A 26,236-nucleotide genomic window follows, 5' to 3' on the forward strand; every position below is an offset into this window, starting at 1 on the left:
TTGTTGATTTTAAAGTGCATGTCCCGACATCGTGGGAATTCAAACATGTGACAGAGCAAGTTATTTTGCAACTTATATAACTTTTTGGTCTTCTGATCTTGAAAAACGTAAAGTAACATAAGTTAGATACACCGTGACAACCCACCTCACTTATAGGGACAAATGTAAGTCTGCACAATATGAATCATTAAATATTAGAGCGAAGACTGTGTGTGTGTGTGTGTGTGTGTGTGTGTGTGTGTGTGTGTGTCAGTGTGGAGCCATACAGAGCAAGCTGAGCTGCAGAGAACAGCTCTCTTCACATTATCAAATATGTTCTGATAGAATTATCTAGAACAAATACAGGACAAATACGTCAGTAGGTATTTATCAAGAATAAACTGATAACCACAATTTATAAAAACTTAAATAAATATTATTTTAGAAGAGAAAACACTTAACATCTACAAATATATAAACCGGTCTGGCTGAACCTACCTAACACACGGGGCTATGCATTTGTGTGCAAAGGTAAGTTTATTTATACAATATACTATACTAACTCAGTTTGGGAAGTAGAAAAGAAAGCTTGTATGAAATATATGGACTTTGAAAGACATGGACTTTTAATAGGGGGGAAGGGTGAAATGAAAAATTTATGGGAAATGATTGCCTGATATCAGACTGAATTGTGAACTTGTTGTACTTCATTTCTATCTACATTCTGACACTGCCTCCACTCTGTGGGGAAGAGTGGTTTAGATTTCTCCTAACCAATCACCAGAGAGCAACATACCTACCAGAACATAAAGTCGTTTTAGGTCATCATTGATGCATAGTCATGCCAACATACTGGTTTTGCAAGAAAGTAAAAACTGCAGTCAGCAGTCAAAGGAAATGGTTGGGCGTTAGGGATTCATGAGCAGGCTCTGACAATCAATGAACAACAGATTCAGAATCGTTAATATTATAAGAATATTATAATATTGTGTAGATTTATATGCTAAAAGACTACCCTGAAATTATCTATTTACTGAATATCTTAATGATATTCTAAAATCTGGTTTAGTATATATGAATTAATTACAACCTGAAAGTTAAGCTATTTTTTTTATAAGAATAGCCATGTGGTCCCGCCAAACAGCCTGAGGCCCAATTCTGTAATGTCCCAACAGACTGGTTGTCTCAGTAGCAGAGAGGACACAAGCGCACCAAGGCAACGGAAGGTCCTCAATCCAGATACTTTAATCCATAGGCCAGACACAGGTCAAAATCCAAATACAACCAAAAAAAGGACAACAGATAGGGACTACGCAACAACCAAAATCCAAATAAGACAGGCAGGGTTCAAAACCAAAGACAGTCAAAAGGATCAGGCAAAGGCACAGGTGGGGTAAGGCAAAGAATCAGTAGTCAAATACAAGCAAGTTCTGGACACTGGAAAGTATGGGACAACGAAGTAGCATAAACAATCTGGCAAAGACACATGGTTGAGGAAGCCCTACATATATGCACAGGTTGAACAGGTCAAGGGAACAGGGGCAGTCAAATAGCACAGGGAATCACAGACCGAACAGGAAACTGAACACACATAACAAAATAAAACAGGAAGTGCCTCCAAAACTTTACAAATTCAGACATTTAGCACAAAACACACTAAAACAGCAACACTGTGACATCTGCATCTGCACCATAGACAGCACTACACATCAAACTTCATGGGATATTGTCTCTGACATATCTATAACTCCCTACTGGCAAACAGACATTGACAAAGACGGACTATTTTTAAACACTTAAAAGCTAGATGACAAATCAGGAAAACAACAGATATATATACATGATGAAAATAATATGATTATCACCTGCCTACTACACTACACATCTACTACACTGTTCAGGTCAGCTCTAATAAAGCTGCAGCTGGTGTTTCCCAGATGAACAGAATCTTCTTAATGTAATCCATGTAACATTACTAACAAAAGTGTGTTTCTTCCCTGAAAAGAGCTGAACTTGATACTGTCAACTATCCACTACCTGTTTGGGTTTATTCATCCTGAGGTCATCTGAAATTCTGCTTAATTCTGCAAGATGAGGTTTGGGAGAGGGGCTGCAAGCAGATGCCCATGCGCCATCTGGCTCTGAGGTAACTTGATTTCTGATAGCAAAAAATGCAACAAGTCTTTAACTGAATCTAGAAAACTGCAATCAATGGCTGATTCCTAAAATGTGGTTGTAAGTGCTCAGTAATATCCACAATAGGTCAGCTTTTCTTGTTGGTAAATGCTTGACAACAGAATGGCAATGGCATGGCAGTGGCATTAGTCTTGCCCATTGCCCACTGTAATAGCTAAACCATAAGTATACAATATATACTATAAGCTAAACTAACTCAGTTTGTATGCAAGACTACTCGACTTCTCAATCTGCTCCCAGTGAAAGTCCAGTTGCAGGAACATGGAATGGGGGAAATGGGACCCAGCAATGGGAAAAGTGGGACTGTTGTGCCCACAGCTTTGCAGAGACTTCATCACGATACCTGGAACCCAGCTGCTACACTCAATGGGCCGACCATGTTCTGATGACACTTGGTGTTCAAACATAATCAATGCTGATGGACAATATTTCCCATATATTGAGTTTTTCATGTCAAGTTGCCAACCATATTAACAATACTGTCTTCTTGCTGCTGTTTACATTCTTCCAGTCAAAAACATACATGATATAATTTTTACTTTCTGGTTGAGTAAATGTATATAAATAACATTTATTTAATTAATTTTTAAATAAGACACTTGTATGTGTGTAGCATGAATGGGGCAGCAAAATACATTTAATTGAGAAACCCTGTTTTGTAAGACAACAACTAAATGTGTTTATTTCCTGGCTTTGCAGACTAAGGGCGAATGAACTGCATTCAATATTATAGGAAGAAAGGAAAGTGCTTTGGAAATTTATTTTTGACCTGTGGCAGCCAAGCATAAAAGAATACTCTGTATTTTGCCCTAGCAGTGTCTGATGAGTGCCAAAAAGCGAGCTACATGTGTTATGTTGGTAACCTAGCTTGTGTTGTTGGAATCATGGTTCACAGAAAGGTGCAGCTAGAGTACCAGACTTCACAGCACTAAGTCAGGATACCTTCCATAAAGGAGTGACAAACACTCAGTAGGTGCTAAAAATAATTTTCATTCTCAGAGGTTAGTCTGTAGTCATTATTGTATCTACTATGTAGGCGTATACCAAGTAAACAGAGCCAACAAAACATCAAAAGCAGTGCATTCTTTTCACTTTCCTAATAATCTAGAAACCCAAGTAAAAATCATTTTAGTGTTAATGCAATGTTTCTGTGGCTGAAATGTTTTACTCAAAAACACATGACACAGCAAACTGACATAACACAAATATCCAAATAACCTCACTGTGTTGGTACTGGCGGACAAAATGTTAAGTTAAAAGAATATTTAATAAAAAGAAGACTCCCTTGGGATCATATATTTTTCAGGAAGGTCATGCCTATGACACACACACACACACACACACACACACACACACACACAGAACACAACATTAGTTCTGTTATAGTTCTTCTTGTCACATGTAGCAGAGATCTGTTCATAGGTCAGAATACCAAATCATTAAAAGTTCACTTAGTAGAGAATGCTTTGCCATTAGAAGAGCTGTAGTCACCAACTGGAATTGCTGCACTTCAGGAAGAACAGGTTCCCTCCATTTGCCTTTTGCACGTAGTGGTGAAAGCACCTAATATCAGCTAGAGTTTATCCTGTGGTTAAATTAAATCAGCAATTTCAGTTTCCTGAACAGGAATTCTTATTGTGTAAAGTGTGCTTAATTGCTGAAATTGAAGGACTCACAGATGGTTTTAGAATCAAGTGATGACTGAGTAGACTGAGTAAACTAATATAAGTTGACCCTTCATCCAGTCAGCAGCAGAATGACTAATCTGACCTTAAGTCTAGTGTCCGTGCTCCTCGCATCACTTCACTTGGTTAAAAGGGCATGGTTAGGTGTAAAGTAATGATAATGTGACACTTCACTGAACCACTGCAGTGAAATGTCTCTTTCCTCTTCTCTCTTCGCAGACAAACAGGAAGCTAGTCACACCTTGGCAGTGCTGGTTGAAGGACGGCCCGTTATTTGTGTGTGCTATTTCACCTCATACTCCAAGGCCTCACTGACATGGCTCTGGCAGCAGATGGCAGTATCTTCTAACTTATCACAAAGACTATCCAAAGTGCGTGTAAATGACACTTTTTATACTGTTTAAGAAAACTGTTCTCCATTTACAAAAGCGTTTTTCATCAGTTAAAACTCATATGCTGAAAATTGTTTTCCAGGTTATATTATTAATCATGCAGATGAGTGGCAAACATTTAGGATATCAGAGCTTATGGGGACATCAGATGCAGCAGGTGTATGAACATGTGTTTGAAACCGTCAAACTGCCAGTGCTGTATCAAGTTACTTGAGTTAACTACAATTACAAGGAAAATCTAAATATATTCTTCAAAATAAAAGCACCGAGCAGCCATATAATGGCACGAATTTACAGAAACAACCAGTTTTATACACTTTAAAATGTACCTCCCCCCAAAAAAAAACCAAAAACAAACAAAACATTTACTAACTCTGAAACGTTAAAATAAATAAGTGTGGGGTGGCATAGCAAGAGGATTTCTTGATTTGAATCCCGGCCTGGGCCCATCAGTACACAGTTTGGATGTTGTGTCTCTGGGTACTCTGGTTACTCTGTGTAGCCCTGAGTCGGCCCTATGAATGACTGGCAACCAGTCCAGGGTGTACCCTGCCTCTTGGCCATTGTCAGCTGGGATAGGCTCCAACCCCCAGTGACCCTGGAAATGGATGGATGGAAGATAAAAGTGCTGTATAACTCTTCAATTCTTCAACTGTTGTATATAAATAGGCCAGCCTGTATAATGATGGAAAGTAGTCCTAAGGATCAAAGGCGGTAAATGGAACAGATAATGGGGTTGAAATGGATGTTTAAAGGATGTCTGTTTTATAAATCAAAGTTTTCCAGTTTCACTACAGATTATATTTGCTGGTCTGCGGTCAAATGCCTGTAATTAATGTCCCTAAAGGAAGTTATTCCTGTTTCTCAAATACATCCATGTTGCACTAAATTGCTGTTCCCATGTGCTGCCTCCACTCATTATAGATCTCCCCCCTCATGTGATACCTGAGAATCCTTTTATATGATATTCAGTTGTGGGTGGGTCCAGTGTGTACGCTTTAGAAGGATCTACTGGTATAAATGTATTCATATTATTTATGTTTACATACAAAAATTGCTGTGGTTTTTGTTACATTGTAACAAGCTTTTTTTTCGGTTGAGCGTGTCCTCCAGAGAGTCTGCAATGTTTCTAGTTGCCCAAAATGGACAATGCAAATCCTGGCTCTAGACATGGCCTTTTGCATTTTTAGTAGTCACTGTTTTCTGACATGCTTATAAAGGCAGAGTGAGATGAGGTGTTATTAATGGATACCACCCATACACTGCACATTTAGAGATGAAACTTCCCGGTGTGGCAGGAAGTGGCTTAAGCCAGCACTTAAGCCAGCCAGCAGGTGGCGGCTCCACTGCTTTTAAAAACACATCAGCAAACAGTTTCCTAGTGAATTTATGGTCTCAGGCACAAGCTTAAAGTCTTACTCAATATGGCATGATTTTATTAAAAATCATTTGCAAATTATGGTCCCATTTAGAGTAAAACAGATGATCCAGCAGGGTATAATTTAGGGTATTCTGTGGCCTGCTGTCAAATTCTCAGTGAGATCCAGTCAGGGCAGAGATGCTCTTACCCTTATCAGTCTCACTACTCATGTCCAAATCTGACCAACCCAGCCAACAAGGCAACTAATCAGAAGTATATTAGGGCTGGTCTTGCCAAGAAAACCAGTAGGATCCATAATAATGGTGAGGTAAGGATTACTGGGCTGCAGTCTGCAAGATGCATCTGCAAAAGGTCATTAAATCAAACACTCTGGGCCTTTAATGTGTTGTTTTTAAACGTAAACATCCATAAATGAACTCGGTTCTGTCCTCAGTGTTCAGGCTACTCAAGAAATCCTCAGATATTTAATTTGAAGGCTGGTTTTAAACTTTCTGCTGCCTCGCTCTTACTTCAGGTACCTTGACGAAGGACGCTTGAAGCAGCTTCATGGAAATGCAAACACGGAAACTTGTTTGAAACTATGCGTTGTGCAGAGGAAGCGCCAGAGAGCGATACCTCTTAAGGTCGCCGGTTGATGACACAAGCCGTGCCGATGCCGAGGAATGGACAGACAGGCGGACAGAATGGTCCATAGCAGAACAGAGCCAGGAGAGGCCGAGGAAGCTCTGCATCAGTGCCAGCTCATCCAGAACCTGGTTGACATTTCCATCTCCAGCCTGCTGGCTCTCAGGACCAGATGCGCCGCATCCAACGACCTCACCCAGCAGGAGATCCGCGCTTTAGAGGTAGGCTGGAGGAGATGAGCTGCTGCTTCAGCTGGGCTCGGTCTTCTGAGAACTTCTGTAGCGTCACTGTGCGGAAGATCCGATAGCTTCTTGCCTGTTTGGAAATCGTTTTAAACATGTGCTTTGTCGCATTCTAGCGCCATCAGATCGGCTGATCTGAGTGACAACGCTCACTGTATTGTCACTACAGACTTTGTTTTTTTTTTTTTTTTGTTTGTTTTAATACTGTTTTGTTGTTTTGGTTGCTGTAACTAAAAATGGCGAATCGAGAGGAGTGTCAAATTACATTCGTCACTGGTAATCCTTACACGTTAGAAACTGTCAGAAGTATTGAATGTAGTGAAATTTGTTTGAAAGAATGACGTGTGAGACAAGTATTTGTATTTTTAGCCAGGTAGCAAATTTGTTAAAATGTATTAAACCTCTTCACGAAAGATATTTCGTCACAGCAGGGGAAGCTCAGGTGTTCATTTTGACATGAATGATGGATAAATTCTCTTTTGCTACTTTAGTTTCAGGGTGCTGGTACTATGCATGAAGGCTCATTAATTAAGAATTAAGAATCACTTTATTGACAGTATGTATATTTTTACATACACACACTGAATTCGTCTTCTGCATTTGACCCATCCTTAGTTGAACACACACATGCAACACCCGGCAAATTACATGCAGTGAAACACACAGGAGCAGTGGGCAGCATATTGGGGGGTTAAGTGCCTTGCTCAAGGGCACATCAGCCGGCTAATGCGAGTGCATTAATCACTCCACCACACTCAAGTTTTTCCTGCCCGCCCGGTGGGGGAATCGAACCGGTGACCCGCCGATCACAAGCTGCTTCTCCAACCTTTCGGCCACGGCTGCCCTAATTGTTACACTGTTGCTCATGCAGCTAGTCCAGTCTACATTTTCAGTAATTAAATTCAGATTGACCTTCAGGATGAATAAAACATCAGACAAAGGATTAGATGATCAATCATCATACGTTTTATTCAGAACAGTCCGACTTCAAGGAGCAGAAAACTTTAAACTGTTGTAAGTATGACACATAAAATAAATCCTGTCTTTTAATAGAGCTTGTCAGACTGCTGCCAAGCCAGCAGCAGGACAGTCCAGTTTACAATACAGTGTATAGCACATATACATGCACGTGGATTTACAAGAAAATACATCCTGAAATTTTACTCAATAAGTAGAAAAGTCGTTTTGTTTCCCGTTTCAAGCGCACCCCCACACACAGGCACACACATGAGTACAGTGGCAACTAGTTTCTGGTCAAGCTTGAGCCTTGAAAGCAAGACTACAGCAGGACGTTTGGTGGACTTGGCCACTTATAAGAGTGCTGGGTACAGTCTTGATGCTAAGTTATCCCAGTTGCCAGTACTGCCACAGAAATCCCTGTGGACCAGTACACAGATCCCCACAATCCACTGTTTATAAAACAGACATCTGTAAACTGTTAAAAGCACACCTTCAACTGGACGGAGGCCAAGATAATTCCATCCAGGGTAGCTGTATCGTTAGGAAAAATGTGTTTCTAAGCTGTTTAGGGCCCAGCACAATAACTTCAGTTTTGTCTGAGTTTAGAAGTAGAAAATTGCAAATCATCCAGGTTTTTATGTCTTTAAGACATACCTGAAGTTTAGTTAATTAATTGGTTTCATTAGGTTTTATTGATAAGTATAGTTGTGTGACATCAGCATAACAATGACATTTTATTGCGTGTCTCCTAATAACATTACTAATAGAACCTTGTGGAACTCCATGACTAACTTTGGCATGAAGAAACTGAAGAAACTTTAACATGAAGAAACTGAGACTGATCTGATGAATAGGACTGAAACTGGCTGAATGTAGTTTCTTTAATGCCAATTAAGTCTGATGCCAGTAGAAGGTCGTTGTGACACTGACCTGTGCTGTCTCTGTGCTGTGAGGAGCTCTAAAATCAGACTGGAAATCCTCAACATTAGTAGCAAATAATGACATCCTGAACAGAGAATGATGTCACACGGGTGGTGTGACATCATTCTCTACCATGTGACTGCTATTACATCTTATAGTCTAGACAGCTGCAAATCTCTCTCTGTCAACTTCACAACCATTTTCAACATGGCAGCTCGGACAGATTCTTATTGCAGCAAAATAGTACACTACATAGTGTGATAGCGTGATATCTAGTGGCAGTGAATGCTATATATTTAAGCTTTTAAACCAAAGTGTTTTGGTTGCTTAAGCCAAACCACAGACAGGACTCTGTATATTAACTCAGAATGCTGTTGTTACAATCTTGCACTTTCTATGTCCCTTTTCTAGACAAAGGTAGTTTATTAAAAAAAAAAAAGAAAAAAGTTGCCTCTGAATATAATCCAGAAAGTGACTTTGTCATGATGTAATTGGGAAACAATTTTGTAATGTACAAATTTAATTTCTAGTACACATTACATTAGACTCACCCTCTTGAGAATAGCAGCCCATCAAAATAAATGACAACCTATGAATGTGACACCCATCACTGTTTAAAGACTGACCAAATACACTTGTCATACATTATTTCATGATAATAGTCACTGGTCAGTTGCTAGACAGTAAGGTGAGTCACTGTGCTCTTTTCATACATTGCTCAAACCCTCTTAAGTGTTTGGTTTGTTTGGTTCAATTGTAAGTGTTTACCACAATCAATATCAGGGTCAGGCAGCTGTGTTTTCATCATGCATCATTCAAATGGGCAAGTTTCCTCTCCGACTCATTTTCAATCTAATTTTGAGCTTGATGTCTGGTGTAGCTGAGGAGTGGCTGTTGCTGCCTACTCTCATGGGCTGGGAGGAGCAGATAGCTCTTGCTGTGTACGTGTTTGCAGCAAGAGCTAAATTTAGCTGTGGTTCCTCCCACGCATTCTGAGCATGTCCTGTTTGGCAAGAAAATCAACGTGACGTTAAAGACAGTGGGAGGAGAAGACAAGTATGTTATTGTGCTGGGACTCATCTTACAGATGGATGAGTGGTGGAGGTGTATACAAGATGCTTTTACAGTTAAATTTGTCTTTTTTTATATATTGCCTTCGTTAACTGACTCACATGCAGTGTCATTTTAATGCATTTAATGAATTCATGTCTTCATAATGGGCGGCACGGTGGTGCAGTGGTTAGCACTGTCGCCTCATAGCAAGAGGGTTCCAGGTTTGAATCCCGGTCTGGGCCCTTCTATGTGGAGTTTGCATGTTCTCCCTGTGCCTGCGTGGGTTTTCTCCGGGTTCTCCGGTTTCCTCCCACAATACCAAAAACATGCACATTAGGTTAATTGGCTACTCTACATTGCCCCCTAGGTGTGAGTGTGAGAGTGTGTGGTTGTCTGTCTTTGTGTGTTGGCCCTGCGATTGACTGGCGACCAGTCCAGGGTGAACCCCGCCTCTCGCCCGTAGTCAGCTGGGATAGGCTCCAGCTCCCCCGCGACCCTGACGGATAAGCGGTATAGAAAATGGATGGATGTCTTCATAATAATTATAACTAGGAGTACATTGACAATGCTAATATCAAATGTCGCAGACTGGATTTGAACGAAGTCACAAACTGTTAGAAAAGTGATGTGATGGTGTATGGCATCTATTGAGTATCTGCAAAAATAATGGATGCAGAAATTAATTATATCGTTCATGTCCGATAACAAAAGAGGTTCCTCTATGACCATAGTTTCATAAAGGCCTGACAGTGTTGATTGTGCCTTGGCACAGGCTACATTAAAATAGACACAGCAATAAAACACAAAAGCACTAAATATTTGAACAGGCAGATACAAAATACCATCCAAAATTACGTTCAAATACATAACTACAAGTTCATGTGTATCCACGCACATGCAAATGCACATGTACATCGGACACCCAACCACCCAGTCTCCACCAGATTAGTGTTTCACACTCAACAAAAACCTCACTGAGCTCAAACAAAGCAGAGCAGAGCCACATTAGCTATCATCTGGAGGTTTGCTTTGGTCTCCACCAATTCCAGAGAGAAATATCAGGTTCTTTAGCTTCTAAATGCTCATTATATTCACCAGCTACAGCTCACCAGCAGTATGTAGCTGTGTCTGACATCTCTTTTGTGCAGGTATCAGAGCATTTATACTGAACCAGCTGCCAGTTGTTTCTGGGATTGATGTTTGGATTTGTGGGTTGGAAACCAAAACAGTTAGAGCTAAGCTAAAACCTCAGTAGAGCTGTTTAGAGCTGTGGAGTCATGCCATTTGAATTATTGTTAAAAATGTTTTGTACCACTGCAACCAAAAAAATGTACTGTATTCTAAATGCAAATGTTAGCTCAAATGTTACTAAAAAGTGCTGGAGTTTTGTGATATCAATCAACTTTATTGACAGTATATGTATTTTTACATACACATACTGAATATTGGGGGGTTAAGTGCCTTGCTCAAGGGCACATCAGTCAGCTAATGAGGGGGGGGGGAGCCTTTTCCACATTAATCACTCCACCACAGCCAAATTCTTCCTGCCCGTCCGTTGGGGGAATCGAACCGGTGACCCTCCGATCACAAGCCGCTTCTCCAACCTCTAGACCACAGCTGCCCCCACCATGTGTGAGAATAGAAATTTGCAACATTTCTATAAAACATGGGTGCCATGTGAGATATGTGGGATAAGGTATTACTGCTTCGATGCATTTGTGCATTGAAGCATATTCATATACAGAGGTTTTTCAAAATCTGACATTTTGGGCCTCCGCTCAAACAAATCACTTGTATAGTTCAGTACCTGGATATCCAGAGGAAGTGAAAAATTGTATGTCCTTAGGAGCTGATTAGTTTCTGACTCTGGCAAAGTGGGTAAAATGGTATGGTATAATTCCCTAAAACTACTATATCTCTGGACTGTCTCTTTCACCAAATCACTTTGTGACCTCTTTTGATTACCTGATGATTAACTTGTATAACTAAGATTTTTTTCACTTCCATTCACTGTGCCTCCCCTGAAACCCCTGGGGACACCTGCCCCCCACTTTGAAAACCTCTGTCATATGCTGAACTCACCTAAACACAATAATACACCCTGGCTATTTGTGGTGAATCTTTATATTTGGGTCATGGCTAGTTAACCAAAGGTGGCACCCTCTGTGCTCATGTCTTTTGCAGCTCTGTGTTGCTCTGCTGCTCCTGCTCTGCATACTGATTTCCTGTAAGATTCTACTGTTTGTTTCCATGCCTAAATGAATCCAGAAACAACATGTTTAGTGCTGTGTTTGTAACGCACACTACACACTGTCAGTGTGGTGATAATGTAGAGAAATTTTAAGATTTAACTAAAAGAGGTTCACTAAACTGTTTGAAATGGACTTGGAAATAGTTGAAGCAAACAAGACACTGTTTCAGCCATTATAACTCACGCATACAAGACTGTTAATATAAATATGCAGTCTATGCAAAGTGTTGATGGTTAGGAAAACCCCATGTGGTTTTTTAACTGCCTGTTCTTGTTTTCTTTCATTTCATTTTCTTTCCCTGCCTCTCTCTCTTGTGTATTGTAGTATCATTGTATCCCTATTCTGGCCTTTTTTGTGTAGTTTTTATTTTTACTTATCTGTGCAAATTATTTTGCACATCTCCTTATTTTCACTGCCACAGTGCACAGAAGTACATTGATCAGCTGCAACATTAAAGCCACCTGCTCAATATTTTACAAATAAAGTATTTCTGATTCTGATTCTGCTTAATATTTTGTAGGTCATCCTTGTGCTGCCAAAACAACTCTGACCTCTGACTATGCAGGCTGTTGTTATGGTCTTTGAGGCATTCTTGAGCTGTCGTCAAAATGCTGGGCTGAGGCTACTGCTTCTAATGGGAACAGAGAGTGTGTGTGCAATGCTTGGGTGGGTGGTGTGTGTGAACATTGCATTATAAATGTGTTGATGTTATGGTTGATTGGTGTAGGCCTACAGCATCATGTCGATGACTAACCTGCTGGTGCATGATCTATAAGCACTAGTGCATCTGACATTAAGCCATTCAAGTACAAGGTGCTGCTTTGCTTATGGGCAGGCTACCTCCCATAACCTTTCTCCCAACATGGACAGCACTTTATTAGCAATTTTAATGCACAAAGTGTACCCTACATCCTTACAATTTAGGCTGCTGAAAGAATTCTTTAGAATACATCTGTACCTAAGCCACGGCCACTTTAAAGTTGTGAACAGCGTTTCCATTTCATAAGAACTTTATGATTGTTCCAGTTATTAGTACAACCCTCAGGTGTTACCAAGGAAATTAATTATTGTAAATAATGCATGAGTGCATAAAAAGCATCAGAGTAGAACTAACTGTATCAGAAAAATTCCCATTGAACCCTCAGAATATTAAGTTTGGTCTTATGCTAGTTATTTCCCCAATTCCCCCTTGTCTTGAAACAAGAGAATTATGTTGTCATTGATCATACCCACTATGTAGACGAAGGTATTGGGGCACCTGACTATTACACCAACAGGAACTTCAATGACATTGCATTCTAAATACATAGACAGCTTTGCAGACAGAACAGCTTCGAGTCTTATGGGAAGGCTTTACAAAAGATCTGTGGTCAGGGCTCTGTACGGGCCGGTCAAGTTCTTCCACACCAAACTCATCCATGGACCTTGTGTTGTGCCCGGGGTCACAGTCATGCTGGAATAGGAAAGTGCTTTCCCCAAACCGTTGCCACAGAGTCAGAAGCATAGCATTGTCCAAAATTTCTTGGTATGCTGAAGCATTAAGATGTCCCTTCACTGGAAGTAATGAGCCCACCCCAAACCCTGAAAAACAGCCCCATAAAGAGGTGTCTGGATACTTTGGTCTGTATAGTGTATGTTGGCTAAGAAGGCTCTGCTCGCTTGAAATCTGGTAGCTGGGTATTTTAGTTTCAATTACAATTTTGGTCAACAATTATGAAAACAAAATAATGCAGATAAAGCAGTTAATATGATGCTTGCATTTTGTCTTGTGTTTGAAATCCAGTGCACCTCTTTCCTTTACTGCTCAGCCAGGCTGTGTTATGTTTAGGTCAGCTCACCACAGTCAAGTGAGATGTCATTTCCAAAAACCTGATCATGCCACAAGATACATACATTAATGGTACCAGTGCTTGGAGTGGCCATAAAGGACAAGACATTCACATTTCAACAATGCTTTCTCACATTTGATATATCAAATGAAAATTATTATACAGTATATTCTAAGGGTAAATGGTAATAATGATATGAATATACAGCAAGGTATAGATTTTGACTGTAATTGCTGACCAGTAAAGCATGCTTCGATGTCATAAACCTGCACCAGAGTCTAAAATTAACACAAGTTTCGTGAATAAATGTTTGTACCAAAAACAGTCACATACTAAAAGGTCTCCGATATGTTTTGTTGTAGCTTAAGGGCATGATGTTCGTGCTACTGTTTTGGAGTTTATGCACACACAGTGACAGGGACTTCATGGTGCTTTCAGGTGCTTTCATTCAAGAGCACCTTGTAAACGTAAAGTTTTTTTGTATTTTTCTTTGTTTAAAAAAATAGGCCACATCTGTCATTACATTCTTGTTCTTTCACTACAGCATTTTTAATAATTAGTTTCTAAAATCATAACAATATCCCATTAATTTCAACAAGCAAAATCCATCCATCCATTTTCTATAGCGCTGATCAGTCATGGTCGCTGGGGGGCTGGAGCCTATCCCAGCTTAGTACGGTCAAAAGGCAGAGTACACCCTGGACTGGTCGCCAGTCAATCACAGGGCCAACACACAAAGACACACAACCACACATGCACACACACTCACACCTAGGGGCAATGTAGAGTAGCCAGTTAACCTAACATGCATGGGTTTTTTTGGTATTGTGGGAAGAAGCCGGAGTACCCAGAGAAAACCCACACAGGCACAGGGAGAACATGCAACACCGCACAAAAGGGCCCAGACCAGAATTTGAACCTGGAACCCTGTTGCTGTGAGGCCATTGTGCCACCTCCAACAGGAAAAATAATTGATAAAAACTAAATCAAACTATTATCAGCAGACTCCAAAGTGTTCTTGTACAGCAGGTCATCATGAGCCTTGGAGTTAATTTAAGTTATTTGCTATTAAAACAACTTAAAATTATAGGAAGTTTATAAAAGGTCTTGAAATTGCTTCACTTCTTTTAACATTTTGATAGGCACTTTAACAGCAGGCATTTGGCGGTGACAACCAGTTGGGGATTTCCTCAAACTGAACTACGTCTCATCTCTCGCTCTTGTTTTACATAAATACACTGCTTGACATTTATGGTTGATGTAACAAGAAGGTTGAGTTTTGTTTGGAAATAATGTGTTCCACTAATTTCCCCTTAACTTAGTGTCGCATACAGGTTTTGTAATGAAGACCAGAGGAATTAAAAAGCTTATCATTATCATTACATCTTAGTGGAACAAAATGAACCTGCTTGTGTTGTGTTGGCTTACAGGTGAAGTTAATCAAGTACATGTGGACCCAGTTGCAGTTAAAACAGGCAGTACCAGAAAGGAAGAGGTCTGAAGCTCTGGCTGGATACCCAAGACTGGAGGACTGGCTCCTTACAGCTGATCTTGCACCACAATTCATACAAGTATGTATGTGTGTGTGTGTGTGTGTGTTCAAACCACAAACAGGATTTTTTATTGATTGTTGACACAAAACTATATAAGGAACAAACCCAGAAACAGCTGAATAAATGTAGCTGTAAATTTTAAAACAATGATAATAATAATGCATTTTCTTTATGGTCACCTTTCTAGACACTCAAGGTCACCTTACATCATTAATCATAAAAACAGACACAATATTAGTAACAATAAGAGACAATAAAATACAATTTAAAATGGACAATGCAGTTGTAGTCAGAGGGAGTAGGCTCGTTTGAACAGATGGGTTTTGAGTTTGGATTTTGGAGTGAGTCAGTGTTATGGAGGTCAGGTGGAAGTGAGTTCCAAAGCTGGGGAGCAGAGCAGCTCAATGCTCTACTTGGTAGCAAGGCGAGCAGGATTAACAGCGAGATGGAAGGAGGAGGAGGAACTGAGGGTGTGGCAATATGGAGGAGGTCAAAGAGATATGGCCGGGTGAGGTTGGGGATGTCTTTAAAGGTGAGGAGAAGTATTTTATAGTTGATGCGGTGTGTGAAGGGGAACCAGTGGAGCTGTTGTAAAATGGGTGTGGTGTGATGGGTGGAGGGGTTGCGTGTGATGATACGGGTGGCTCAATTTTGGACCAGTTGTAGTTTATGGAGAATTTTATGTGGGAGGCCAAACAGAAGGGAGTTACAGTAGTCTGAACGAGAGGTGACTAGGCTGTGAACAAGAATGGCAGTGAAATGAGGGGAGGACAGAGACGATTGATGTTACGGAAATGGAAGTAGAAGAAACGGGACTATTGATGTGGGAGGTGAAGGAGAGAGTGCTGTTAAGATGACACTCTTTACCTGAGAGGAGGGGGAGATGGAGGAGTCGTCGATGGGAATAGAGAACTTATGGACTTTGCTTAATGTGGGTTTTGTGCCTGTCAGAAGAAGTTCTGTTATATTGCTGTTTAATTTGAGTAAGTTTGCAGTAAACTAGGATTTTAATTCAAGGAGGCAATTGCAGAGGAGGAAGGTGGGAGTGTGCAGTTGGGTTTGGTTAAGGTAAAGCTGGGTGTCATCTGTGCAGCAGTGAAAGTGGATATGATGTTTGCAGAAAATGTGACAGAGGGGGAGAAGGTAAACGATGAACAACAGGGGCTCCAGGACAGAGCCCCGGGGCACACCTGTGGTGATGGGGACTGCCTGGGAGGTGAATGATTTTAACTGAATGAACTGAGTGCACCTGAAAGGTATGAATGAAACCACTTGAGAGGTGTGCTTGTGATGCCAGTAGAGGAAAGTCTGTCTGGAAGGATGGTGTGTGACATTGTGTCAAAGGCCGCACTCAGATCAAGCAGGAGGAGAATGGATAGTGAACCAGAGTCAGCCGCAAGGGGGAAGTCATTAGTGATTTTGAGAAGTGCTGTCTCAGTACTATGGAGTTGATGGAAACCAGACTGGAATTGTTCATATAAATTATTGCAGGATAGCTGGGTATGGAGTTGGACAGCAGCTGTTTTTTTCAAGAATTTTGGAGATGATTGGAAAATTTGAAATCGGACGAAAATTACAGAGGGTATTGGGATCTGAGCCGGGTTTCTTAGGTATTGGAGTTACAGCGGCTGTTTTGAGAGAGGAAGAGACAACTCCAGTGGTAAGGGTGTTAATGATGTCCGTGATGAGAGGGGACAGAGAGGGGAGGGTAGGACTTTACAAGAACAGTGCGAAGGGGGTCTAAGTGGCAGGTTGAGGATTTGGATTTTTGAATAAGTTTGGTAATTTCATTGACTGAGGGTAGGGTCAATGCTGAGAGCAAATGGGTGGGGGCAAATAGGACTGGGCTGGTGCAGAGGTGGGTGGAAGTTGCTGATGGATATGTTTAATTTTTGAAGAGAAAAATGATACCATAGCATTACAGAAATGAGAGGAGTAAAGGTGAGGAGGAAATGACAGACCACCAACAGCAGATCAGATTAGCTGCAGCTATGCTCGAGGTCTAGCTCTAGTCTTTTTAAACAGTAGTGTTTCTACTCTCTCAGCCAAAAAATGTGTAGTTATTTTAGTCTAAACGATCAAGATTTGAAAAGGAATTAAAAGGAATTCAGATTCAATAAGTGGATTTGATACTGGATTTAAATTGAGTAAAATGCTAGCAAACCATCCTTATTTTAACTAATAATTATCTGTGAAATTAAATGTTTTCATTCAGTCTCAACTTTGAAAGACTGCAGTCTCTGACGTGTTTTGGAGTTGGACTGACAGAGTCAGGGTGGATTTCAGCTTTTGTTTTTGGTAATCATGGAGACAGCTTGTTCAGCCATGACCAGTTGAACATGGTCCAGATGCAGGGAAGTGCTGCCTTCTTTGGTCAGCTGCTGGCCATTTTTCCAATGAATGAATGAGGCCTCTTAACTAACTTACATGGGCCGTGATGTCAGCAAGGTAAACTATACTATATACTATATTTCTCCCAATGCAGCGCTCCCAAAGTGGGATCACTGTATGCTGTATAATATCTAATACCTTCAACATATTATGGGTCTGTCCTGAAGTCTCTTAACAATACCTAAATACAAATAAATATAGATTAAAAGTTTATTTTGTCCAATTAAAAACATGTTGTGGATTTTGTAAATGATTATATCTTTCTTTTTCAATAAATTCTGACTTTTGAACTTAACAATGACTTTAATTTGAACTGTCTGATCACGATCAGGAGTTGGAAACAATCCTGCACAACCACAGCTGGAATCTAATTCTACAAATAGTCTAACACTAATAACATTAGTGTAGGCAAAGCTTTACCTGCATCTGTTCAGAAGTATTTTATAGTAAAGTATTTTAGCAGAATGAATAGACTTGCGAAATCAAACAAGCAAACAAAAAAAGGCTAAAGCTTCAAACCATTCGATACAGACCTACAGCAAAGGAAATTAATTTTAGTCTTTGAACGTGGAATGAGTGATTATTAATAGCCTCACCTTCAGTCTTAACCAGTCAGTTTTATATTTCCTGATCCAAATAGACCCTATGATAATCAGACCTGGCCCATTATGTAGTGGACCAAAACAGACCCTTATATAGGTAGATCACATGAAAGTCACATGAAACACCATTCCATGTCATTTTTCCTGCACTTTATAGTCGACACTTCTCATGTCATCTCAAAGAAAAAAATCCTTGATCCAAAAAATCCAAAATCCAATCCAAAAAATCCTTGTCCTGTGATGATCAATTCTGATAGCATGGCTGCTCTCATCTATTTCAGCTATTACTTGTATTGAAACAGACCAGAGACCTGTAACAATAAAATAGGACCATGCCTACCTGACTTAACTTAATATAACTTGGACCCAGCTTTACTTAGGTCATAGAACAGAGCAGACGCTGACTTGGGGCTGCAACTTCTTCCTATTCAGGGAGCAGTCTACCATCTTCTGGCAAAATGCCATGGTCTCTTTGAGATGAATGCACTGAGGAAAATTAAAATTGGATCACATAAGATGATATGACACATAAATGTTATTTAAGGAAGAGCTACATTCATCCAAAAACTGTGGATTTCACTGGCTCTTTCATATTGGATGGATTCTGAAGGTTATGAGCGGAAATGCAGGCTCGGTTTTAATCTTGAAGTGTCATAAAAATCGAGGAAAATCACATACAACAGGAATAAATTGTGGTCCTTGTTTGTGCATCACAGCACATCAGTAAAACACTAGTGTGTGTGAATTGTTGTCAAGAAATGTAACAGCTACCTCTCCAATAGTTAAAACTACAAACTGGTATGTAAATGACAATTACAAATACAAACCATCATGTTCTGAACAGATACAACTGTGCTAAGTGCACAAGGCATAGTCCATAAAGATATGCTTGGATGAGTTTGGTGTGGAAGAACTTTACTGGCTTGCACTGAGCCCTGACCTCAAACCCCATCAAACACCTTTGCCATGAACTGGAGCGGATGTTGTAAGCCTGACCTGATGAATGCTCTACTCCATGAATAGGCAAAACTCCCCAAAGACACACTCCAAAATCTTGTGGAAATTCTTCCCAGAAGAGTGAAGGTTGTTTTAGCTGCAACGCTATCCATGTATTCAGAAAGCAATGTCATTAAAGTTCCTGTTGGTGTGATGGCTGGTTGTTCCAATACTTTTGTCTGTATAGTGTATATTTACACGGTGCCTTTTTTGCATGTTATGGACATGTCAAAAGGTGAGCTTAATGATATTAGACAACCTATTTGTGAGCTATGTATAAGTCCACTAATACAGCATCATGCTCTGTTTATCTTCATTTTGATGAATGTTCAATGTTCTCCCATTCACACACACATTCATACACCGGTGGCAGATAATATCATGGGGGTGTTGCCTGTTCATCAGAGGCACTAACTATTCACATGCACACTCACACACCTGGTTGGGGCCAGGCTTTGAACCGCTGACCTGGTTGGCAGTCCTATGGAATCTATGCACGGGAGTGTCACATCCATGGTAAAAAGACAGCAAATTGCTTTGTTATCAGTTAATTCAAATTCACTCATTAATTTGCTGATTAATAGGGTTCTGCAGGCAAACATGCCACTCCACCTGAAACATTTCTGAATCAACACAAGGGCACAAAGATTATTTTTATAACATGTTAGTATGGCTGGTAAATTAAAAATTTCTTAATATTGGCATTGGAAAGAAGTAGCAAGTTGGAGATTTCACAGTTCAATTCAATTTAATTCAGTTTGGTAATGGTAATGTGCCACATCATCCATTACATGGATGGTATTGTCTCAAAATTACTGTGAACTTAATTGTAATTAAACAATTTTGCTCGTGTGTGGCCATGCTATAAGCAAAAGTCTACTGTTATTGGTTATTTTGTCAACAATGACACAGTGAGGACTGTGGCTGACGTGAGGCTACATGAGGCTCTTGCATAAAATCTTGTTCAATGTTTTGTGTGTAACTCTTAATGGTGTAACAGAACACAGCTGGTTCATGATCCGTACGAAACTGAACCATGAGTTTTGTGCTGCGTTGCCGTGCTGTCTGCTTTTTAGCATGTTGTGAAGATGCGTGTTTTGTTGTGCCCAAAGTGGCCAAAAAATGTGTTGATGCAGGTCGAACAAAAAGAAAGCAAAATATTTTCCCGAGAACACACCTGAATGCTTCTGACACATTATTTTATTCAATGAGATGTATCAATACTGTAGTTGTTTTAGTTATTTCCATCTTTTAGTATGCATTCTCACATCTTGGCTCTTGAATTTTGTCTAGAATCCAAAGCAGGATTGAATGCAAGGAACATGGACATAGTTGAATCTGAAATTCAATAATGAAGATTGGAATCAGTTCACTTGACAGTTTCCACACTTAGATACAATTTGATCAATACTGTGTCTGAGTGAATTCAATTCAATTCAATTAATTTGTATAGCGCTAAATCACAACAAAAGTTGTCTCATGACACTATCAAATTGGATCATGTTTAGACTCAACTTTTTAATTTAAATTTTGGTACAGAGAGACCCAACAAAACCCCCAAGAGCGAACACTTGGTGACATTAGCGGAGAAAAACTTCCTTTTAGAAGGCAGAAACCTTGGAGAAGACCCTGGCTTTATGTGGGCGGCCATCTGCCTTGAATGGCTGAATTGTAAGTGAGTGTGTGTGTGTGTGAGAGAGAGAGAGAGAGAGAGAGAGAGAGAGGGAGAGAGAGAGAGAGAGAGAGAGAGAGAGAGAGCGCCAGAGAGGGGAGTACAAAGACAGAGATGCATAGCAACAGTGATACAGTATTGGAATGACAATAACAGTATAGTACAGTACAATAACAATCAGAAATCAGAAAAAATCAGAAAAGACTTTATTGCCATTATAAGTGAAGAGGTTTCACATTACTAGGAATTTGTCTTGGTGATTGGTGCATACATAGAACGTAACAAGTAACATATAATAGAAGAATAAAATAAAATAAAAATAAAATAGAATAAGGTAACACAAAATAAAATAAGTAAAATAAATATTTTTCTGGAGGTAGTCCAAAAGTGAGGTAGTGCAGGGTGGAGTATAGTGCAAGCGGGTGAGGTAAACAGTGCAAATGAACAGCAGGTGGACAATGAATGAGCAAAATCAATTGCTAAGGTGCAGGGCAGCATGTTAGTCAGTTGGTGTTCAACAGTCTAACAGCACAGGGGACGAAACTGTACTTGTGGCGTGAGGTTTTGGTCCGAATGGACCGTAACCTCCTGTCTGAAGGATTGTATGATAGTTGGATTGTATGATAGTAGGATGATAGTAGTAGTAATAATAATAATGTGGAAATATAACAGTAATGGTAATAACAGTCGTCAGTGTCAAGCAGGACCACAGCAGGAGGTCCAGACACGATCCATGGGAACCTAAGTGATAAAAAAGCACAGAGACTTTGCTGAAGAAGTCAAGTTAGTGACGTGCATTAATATGTATGGAAGAAGAATTAGAGAAGTAAAGAGAAGCTCAGGGCATCATGGGAGATCCTCCAGCACTCTAAACCAATAGCAGCATAACTAGGGGCAAGCCTAGGCCTGTCCTAACTATAAGCTTTATCAAGAAGGAAGGTTTGAATTCTACTCTTAAACGTAGATGACCGAAACCGGAAGATGATTCCATAGAAAGGGAGGTTGATAACTAAAGGCTTTGGTTAACATTCTATTTTGGTGACTGAAGGAACCACAAGTAACCCTGCATCCTGGGAGTGTAGAATTCTAGTTGGATCATATGGTACTATGAGCTCTTTAAGATAAGATGGTGCTTGACCATTTAGGGCTGGATGGTAATGGCAAGGTAATGCCATCCAAGGTAGCTATTTCCCTAGATAAATTGTTTCTAAGATGTTTAGGGGCCAGCACAATAACTTCAGTTTTGTCTGAGTTTAGAAGTAGAATATTGCAAGTCATCCAGATTTTTATGTCTTTAAGGCATGCTTGAAGATTGGTTATCTGATTGTCTTCATCTGGTTTCATTGATGAATATAATTGCTTGTTATCTGTGTAACAGTGAAAATGTGTGTGAGTGTTTCCTAATAATATCACCAATGGGGAACATATATAGGGTTAATAACATTGGTCTGAGCATAGAACCTTGGGGAACTCCGTGATTAACTTTTGTGTGTAAGGAGAATTCATTATTATAACATGAACAAGAGACAACACCCTTGGGTGTTGTCTCTGTACTCTGATGCAATAAAAGATCATTTGTGACTTTGACCAGTGCTGTGCTGTCATGAGCTCTAAAACCAGACTGGAAATCCTCAAACTGTTATCATGCAGGAAGTCATGTAGCTGGATAGCAACTGCTTTCTCAAGGATCTTAGAGAGAAAGTGAAGGTTAGATATCGGTCTATGCTTCTATGGTTGCCCAAAACCTCTGAATCAAGAGCAGGCTTTTTAAGGAGAGGTTTGATTACAGCTATTTTAAAGGACTGTGGTACATATCCTGTTATTAGAGACAGATTTATCATGTCTAGAAAGGAAGGGCTAAGTAGGGTCCTGTCTGTTTTATTTTGTAGATTTTCTCCTCTTGTTTCCTGTTTAACTGTTCATTTCCTGTCTTAGTCTGTTTTCCCTCCTTTTTGATTGTTTGCCCTGCCCTGATTGTTTTCATCTGTGTCTAGTCCCTAGTACTTAAATATACCTGTTCTCTTCTTGTGTGGTTTGTCAGTTCCTCTGTGTTTACTGTGTTCACTTTTCCCTACATCCACTTGCTACCCTGTCTGTGCTCTGTGTTCCTGGCCCTGTGTGTTACTGGTGTTCCTGTTGTTCTTCGTGCTCCATGTGTTCTCCGCATTTCTTTGTTTTTTGGAAAATAATTACCTGAACTCCCCAGCCACCTTGTTTGCCTTTTTAATATATCTTTATTTGTACTTTTATTGCCTGGATTCCCACCCATCTTCAGTTTACTTTGTTTGAGTAAGTTTATTTTATTAATGTCTCTTTGTTTACCTCTTTCAAGTATTAAAGTTTGCATTTTGGGTCCTCCATTTGAAATTCTTAACAGGCCTGGCTACAGTGCTAAAGAGAAACCTGGGGTTGTTTTTATTTTCTTCAATTAACGCTGTGATAGGCTGCTCTGTAGGGCCTTTATGCGTGATTTGAGACTGCCATGCCAGATCAGGTGAAATTGAAAAACAATGGTCCGATAAAAGAGGATTTTGCGGGAACTATTAAATGTTCAGTTTCAATGCCATATGTTAGAACAAGGTCAAGAGTGTGATTAAAACAAGTTGTTTTATGTACGTACTGACAGAAGCCGATCGAATCTAATGAAGGGATAAATGCTGTACAAAGGCTATCATTGTTATTGTGCACATCAATATTAAAATCATTCATAATAGTTATTTTATTTGTTATAAGGACTAGATTTGATAGAAACTATGAGAATTCCCATATAAATGCTGCTGGACACAACCCCGTCAGCCAGCAGTTTTAAATATGATTCCACGTCACTAGCTCTGGCTCCAGGAATGTGTTTGACTATGGTCGAATGTTTCTCACCATAGAGCTGCCAATTACCCGAGTTGGTTTCTCAGCGGGCGTGTTGCTGAGTGGGGAAAATTTGTTAGAAAGGTGAATGGGTTGGGGGTGAACCATGGGCAGTTTCTTAGGACTGTGCTTCCTTTGCACAGTTACCCAGCCTCCCTGTTTTCCGGGGGTCGGCTAGGAGGACTACACTGGGTCGGTCCTCACCCGCTACTGGGGGTTGGCTAACTACTGTAGCTAATGATTTGGTTTCCATGGTGCGGAGCCGCGTTTCCAGTTTGCTGAGCCTCGCCTCCAGTGCTGCTAGTAAGCTTCACACGTACAAATCTCACTAAAGGAGGCAGAGGAATAGCTAAACATGTGACACACTGGGCGAGAGAGGGCAGGAGAGAGAGAGGGAGACAGAGAAGCCATTGCTGATCAATATACTAAGCTAGCAGAAATTAACTGACGCTAAACGATTGAAAGATAAGTGAGAAAAAGTTGAGCTGTGAGTGCGTGAGGGGAACTGATGGATTCTGTGAATTCAAAAGCACGAGGTGAAGTATTCATTACAGTGGAGTGGAAAAATGAACGAAAATGTTTAACTGTGGGAAGATAAACTATGGAGCAACAAAATACGCAACCAGTAGCACACACAGAGCAACAGGAAGTGACATTTGACAGCTTGTAGGATTGTATCAACAAGTTTCTTTACTATGCCATCTGAATGCATCACTGTTTCAAGGGTCTGGAATTAGAATTTCTCTAAAATTCTAAGACTAAGGACACTGGTGAGGTGTGATAGTGCTGTGCTGCAGTGTGTTAGGTGAACAAAGACCTGCAGTGTTTTGAATAGCACTGGCCATACTCTCTGTGTGATGAGCACTCACCCAAACTAGAATGTGTTGAGTCAGCTGCTCTGCAAGCCTCTGTCACTCCCCAATGTGCTATTTATACACACCCAAACCACCCTCTGCACATATCAACAGACATACACAGACACAAGCACATACGCATCCTATCTATATACAGGCACACATACCCGCTAGCGCACAGCTCGGCAGACTTGAAAGCGCCTTGTAAACAGTAGTGAACGCAGACACTGGAAGCAGGGTTAGAGCTGGGCCTCAGGGCGAGTCCTGACACCGTGCTGAGGAGGAAGCAACAGGTGGGCACACAAACGCAGAGTAGCAGAGAGCAGGAGACGCTCAGGCTGATAAGCAGCCTGCATGGGAGCAGCTGGACTTTTACTAAACCTCACAGGATCATGTGCAGCATGCTGAGGTAGGACAATCAGTCAACACTGAAATGACCGTTGGAATGGTGTACTTTTCTTTGGATACACACTGTTTTCCTCCAAGAGAGAGGAGTGTGTTCCACTGCAGGTATCTCTCCATCCAGATCTTCATGTTGAACTGTAGCCGGCTCTATGACCAACCCAATGTCTACTGTTGACATCTGCCTGTCATTCTTCTGTGCACTGGCTATCAGCGGGGTGGTTCTCCCTACGGGCCGAAATTGAACTGAATAGAATTGATAGGATAGTGGTTTTCAACAGCACATAAAAAATACATGAATGTTACAGCAGTTCATTATAATTTCATTATTATAATTTCAGTCTTGTGAAATGTTAAAATCATATTGAGGTGGTAGCAAGTAGTGAAACTAAACAGTTGGGATTTTGTTTTACTTGTCTTTTTAGTAATGTCATTTCTCATGTTGCAAATTGCTTTCCTGCCTGTACAACATCCATTGCACGTCTGCCCGTCCTGGGTGAGGGGTCCCTCCTCTGTTGCTCACCCTGAGGTTTCTTCCATTTTTTCCTGTTAAAGGTTTTTCTGGGAGTTTTTCCTTAGTCGATGTGAGGGTCGATGGGCAGAGGATGTTGCTGATGTTATGTTAAGCCCTTTGAGACAAACTGCTTGTAAAAATGGGCTATACAAATAAAGTTGGCTTGACTTGACTTGACTTGACCTGAGAAAAGAGCCTTGATTCTGTGTGAAGGCAATCTGTTTTCATACATGGCTTCTTCCACACTATAGTGGCATATGTCCTCCATAGTGGTTTTGTTTTGTTGCACCACTAGTTCAGTGTGATTTGGGTGCAAATTCAAGACTTTGCTTGGTAAGCATGGTTTGTGTTACATGACTGATTAACCTCAAACCTGGAGCCAAACTGAGACAGTCTATTCAATATACAGTACGGTGGAGGCAGGATAGTCCCCTACCTCACTATGCTCTTAGTGCTCATGGTGCTTTGTTGCTGGGCCAGCCAGAGTGACAGTGACAGTACTATGCAAGCTTTGACTTTGTTACCTTAGAGTTGTCAAACTGCATATTCTGTAATCATAGGTAGTGGAGTCAATATACTAACTCTTAAGTGGGTGGGATCTCCAATGAAATTTCCTCGCAATGTGACAGGCTGACCCGATGATTACAACTGTGTGGTCATTTAGCTTTTATTGTAATCCATGACTGGCTTGCAATACCAGATGAAATACAAACAACAAATTAAACCGAAATGATTGCTTGACAGACATCTGAACATTAGAAGAATTGTATCAAAGACTGAGCAGTTTGAAAGTCTGCTGATTGAGTCAAACTTAGGCGAAGCAAACACATTTTCGTGCGAGAATCAAAGCATTGCTGTCTGTTTTATTGCAGCTTT

At 40.4% G+C, this 26,236-nt stretch overlaps 1 protein-coding gene across 4 annotated transcripts in view; it reads left to right on the forward strand.

Moving 5' to 3' along the window:
- The first annotated feature begins 6,295 nt into the window (after window positions 1-6,295).
- LOC124058664 (kinase suppressor of Ras 1-like) overlaps window positions 6,296-26,236 on the forward strand; it is a 58,214-nt gene continuing 38,273 nt past the window's right edge. For 2 of the 4 annotated variants that reach the window (XM_046388088.1, XM_046388089.1), the window contains exons 1-2: window positions 6,296-6,478; window positions 14,945-15,085. In XM_046388088.1, coding sequence (XP_046244044.1) covers window positions 6,296-6,478; window positions 14,945-15,085 — 324 coding nt within the window. Of the gene's footprint in view, window positions 6,479-14,944; window positions 15,086-23,652; window positions 24,854-26,236 lie in introns of those variants that run through there. The other 2 variants (XM_046388090.1, XM_046388093.1) reach the window with 2 other exon arrangements.

This window comes from Scatophagus argus, chromosome 5, assembly GCF_020382885.2.
Source record: "Scatophagus argus isolate fScaArg1 chromosome 5, fScaArg1.pri, whole genome shotgun sequence".
NCBI classification, from domain to species: domain Eukaryota; kingdom Metazoa; phylum Chordata; class Actinopteri; family Scatophagidae; genus Scatophagus; species Scatophagus argus.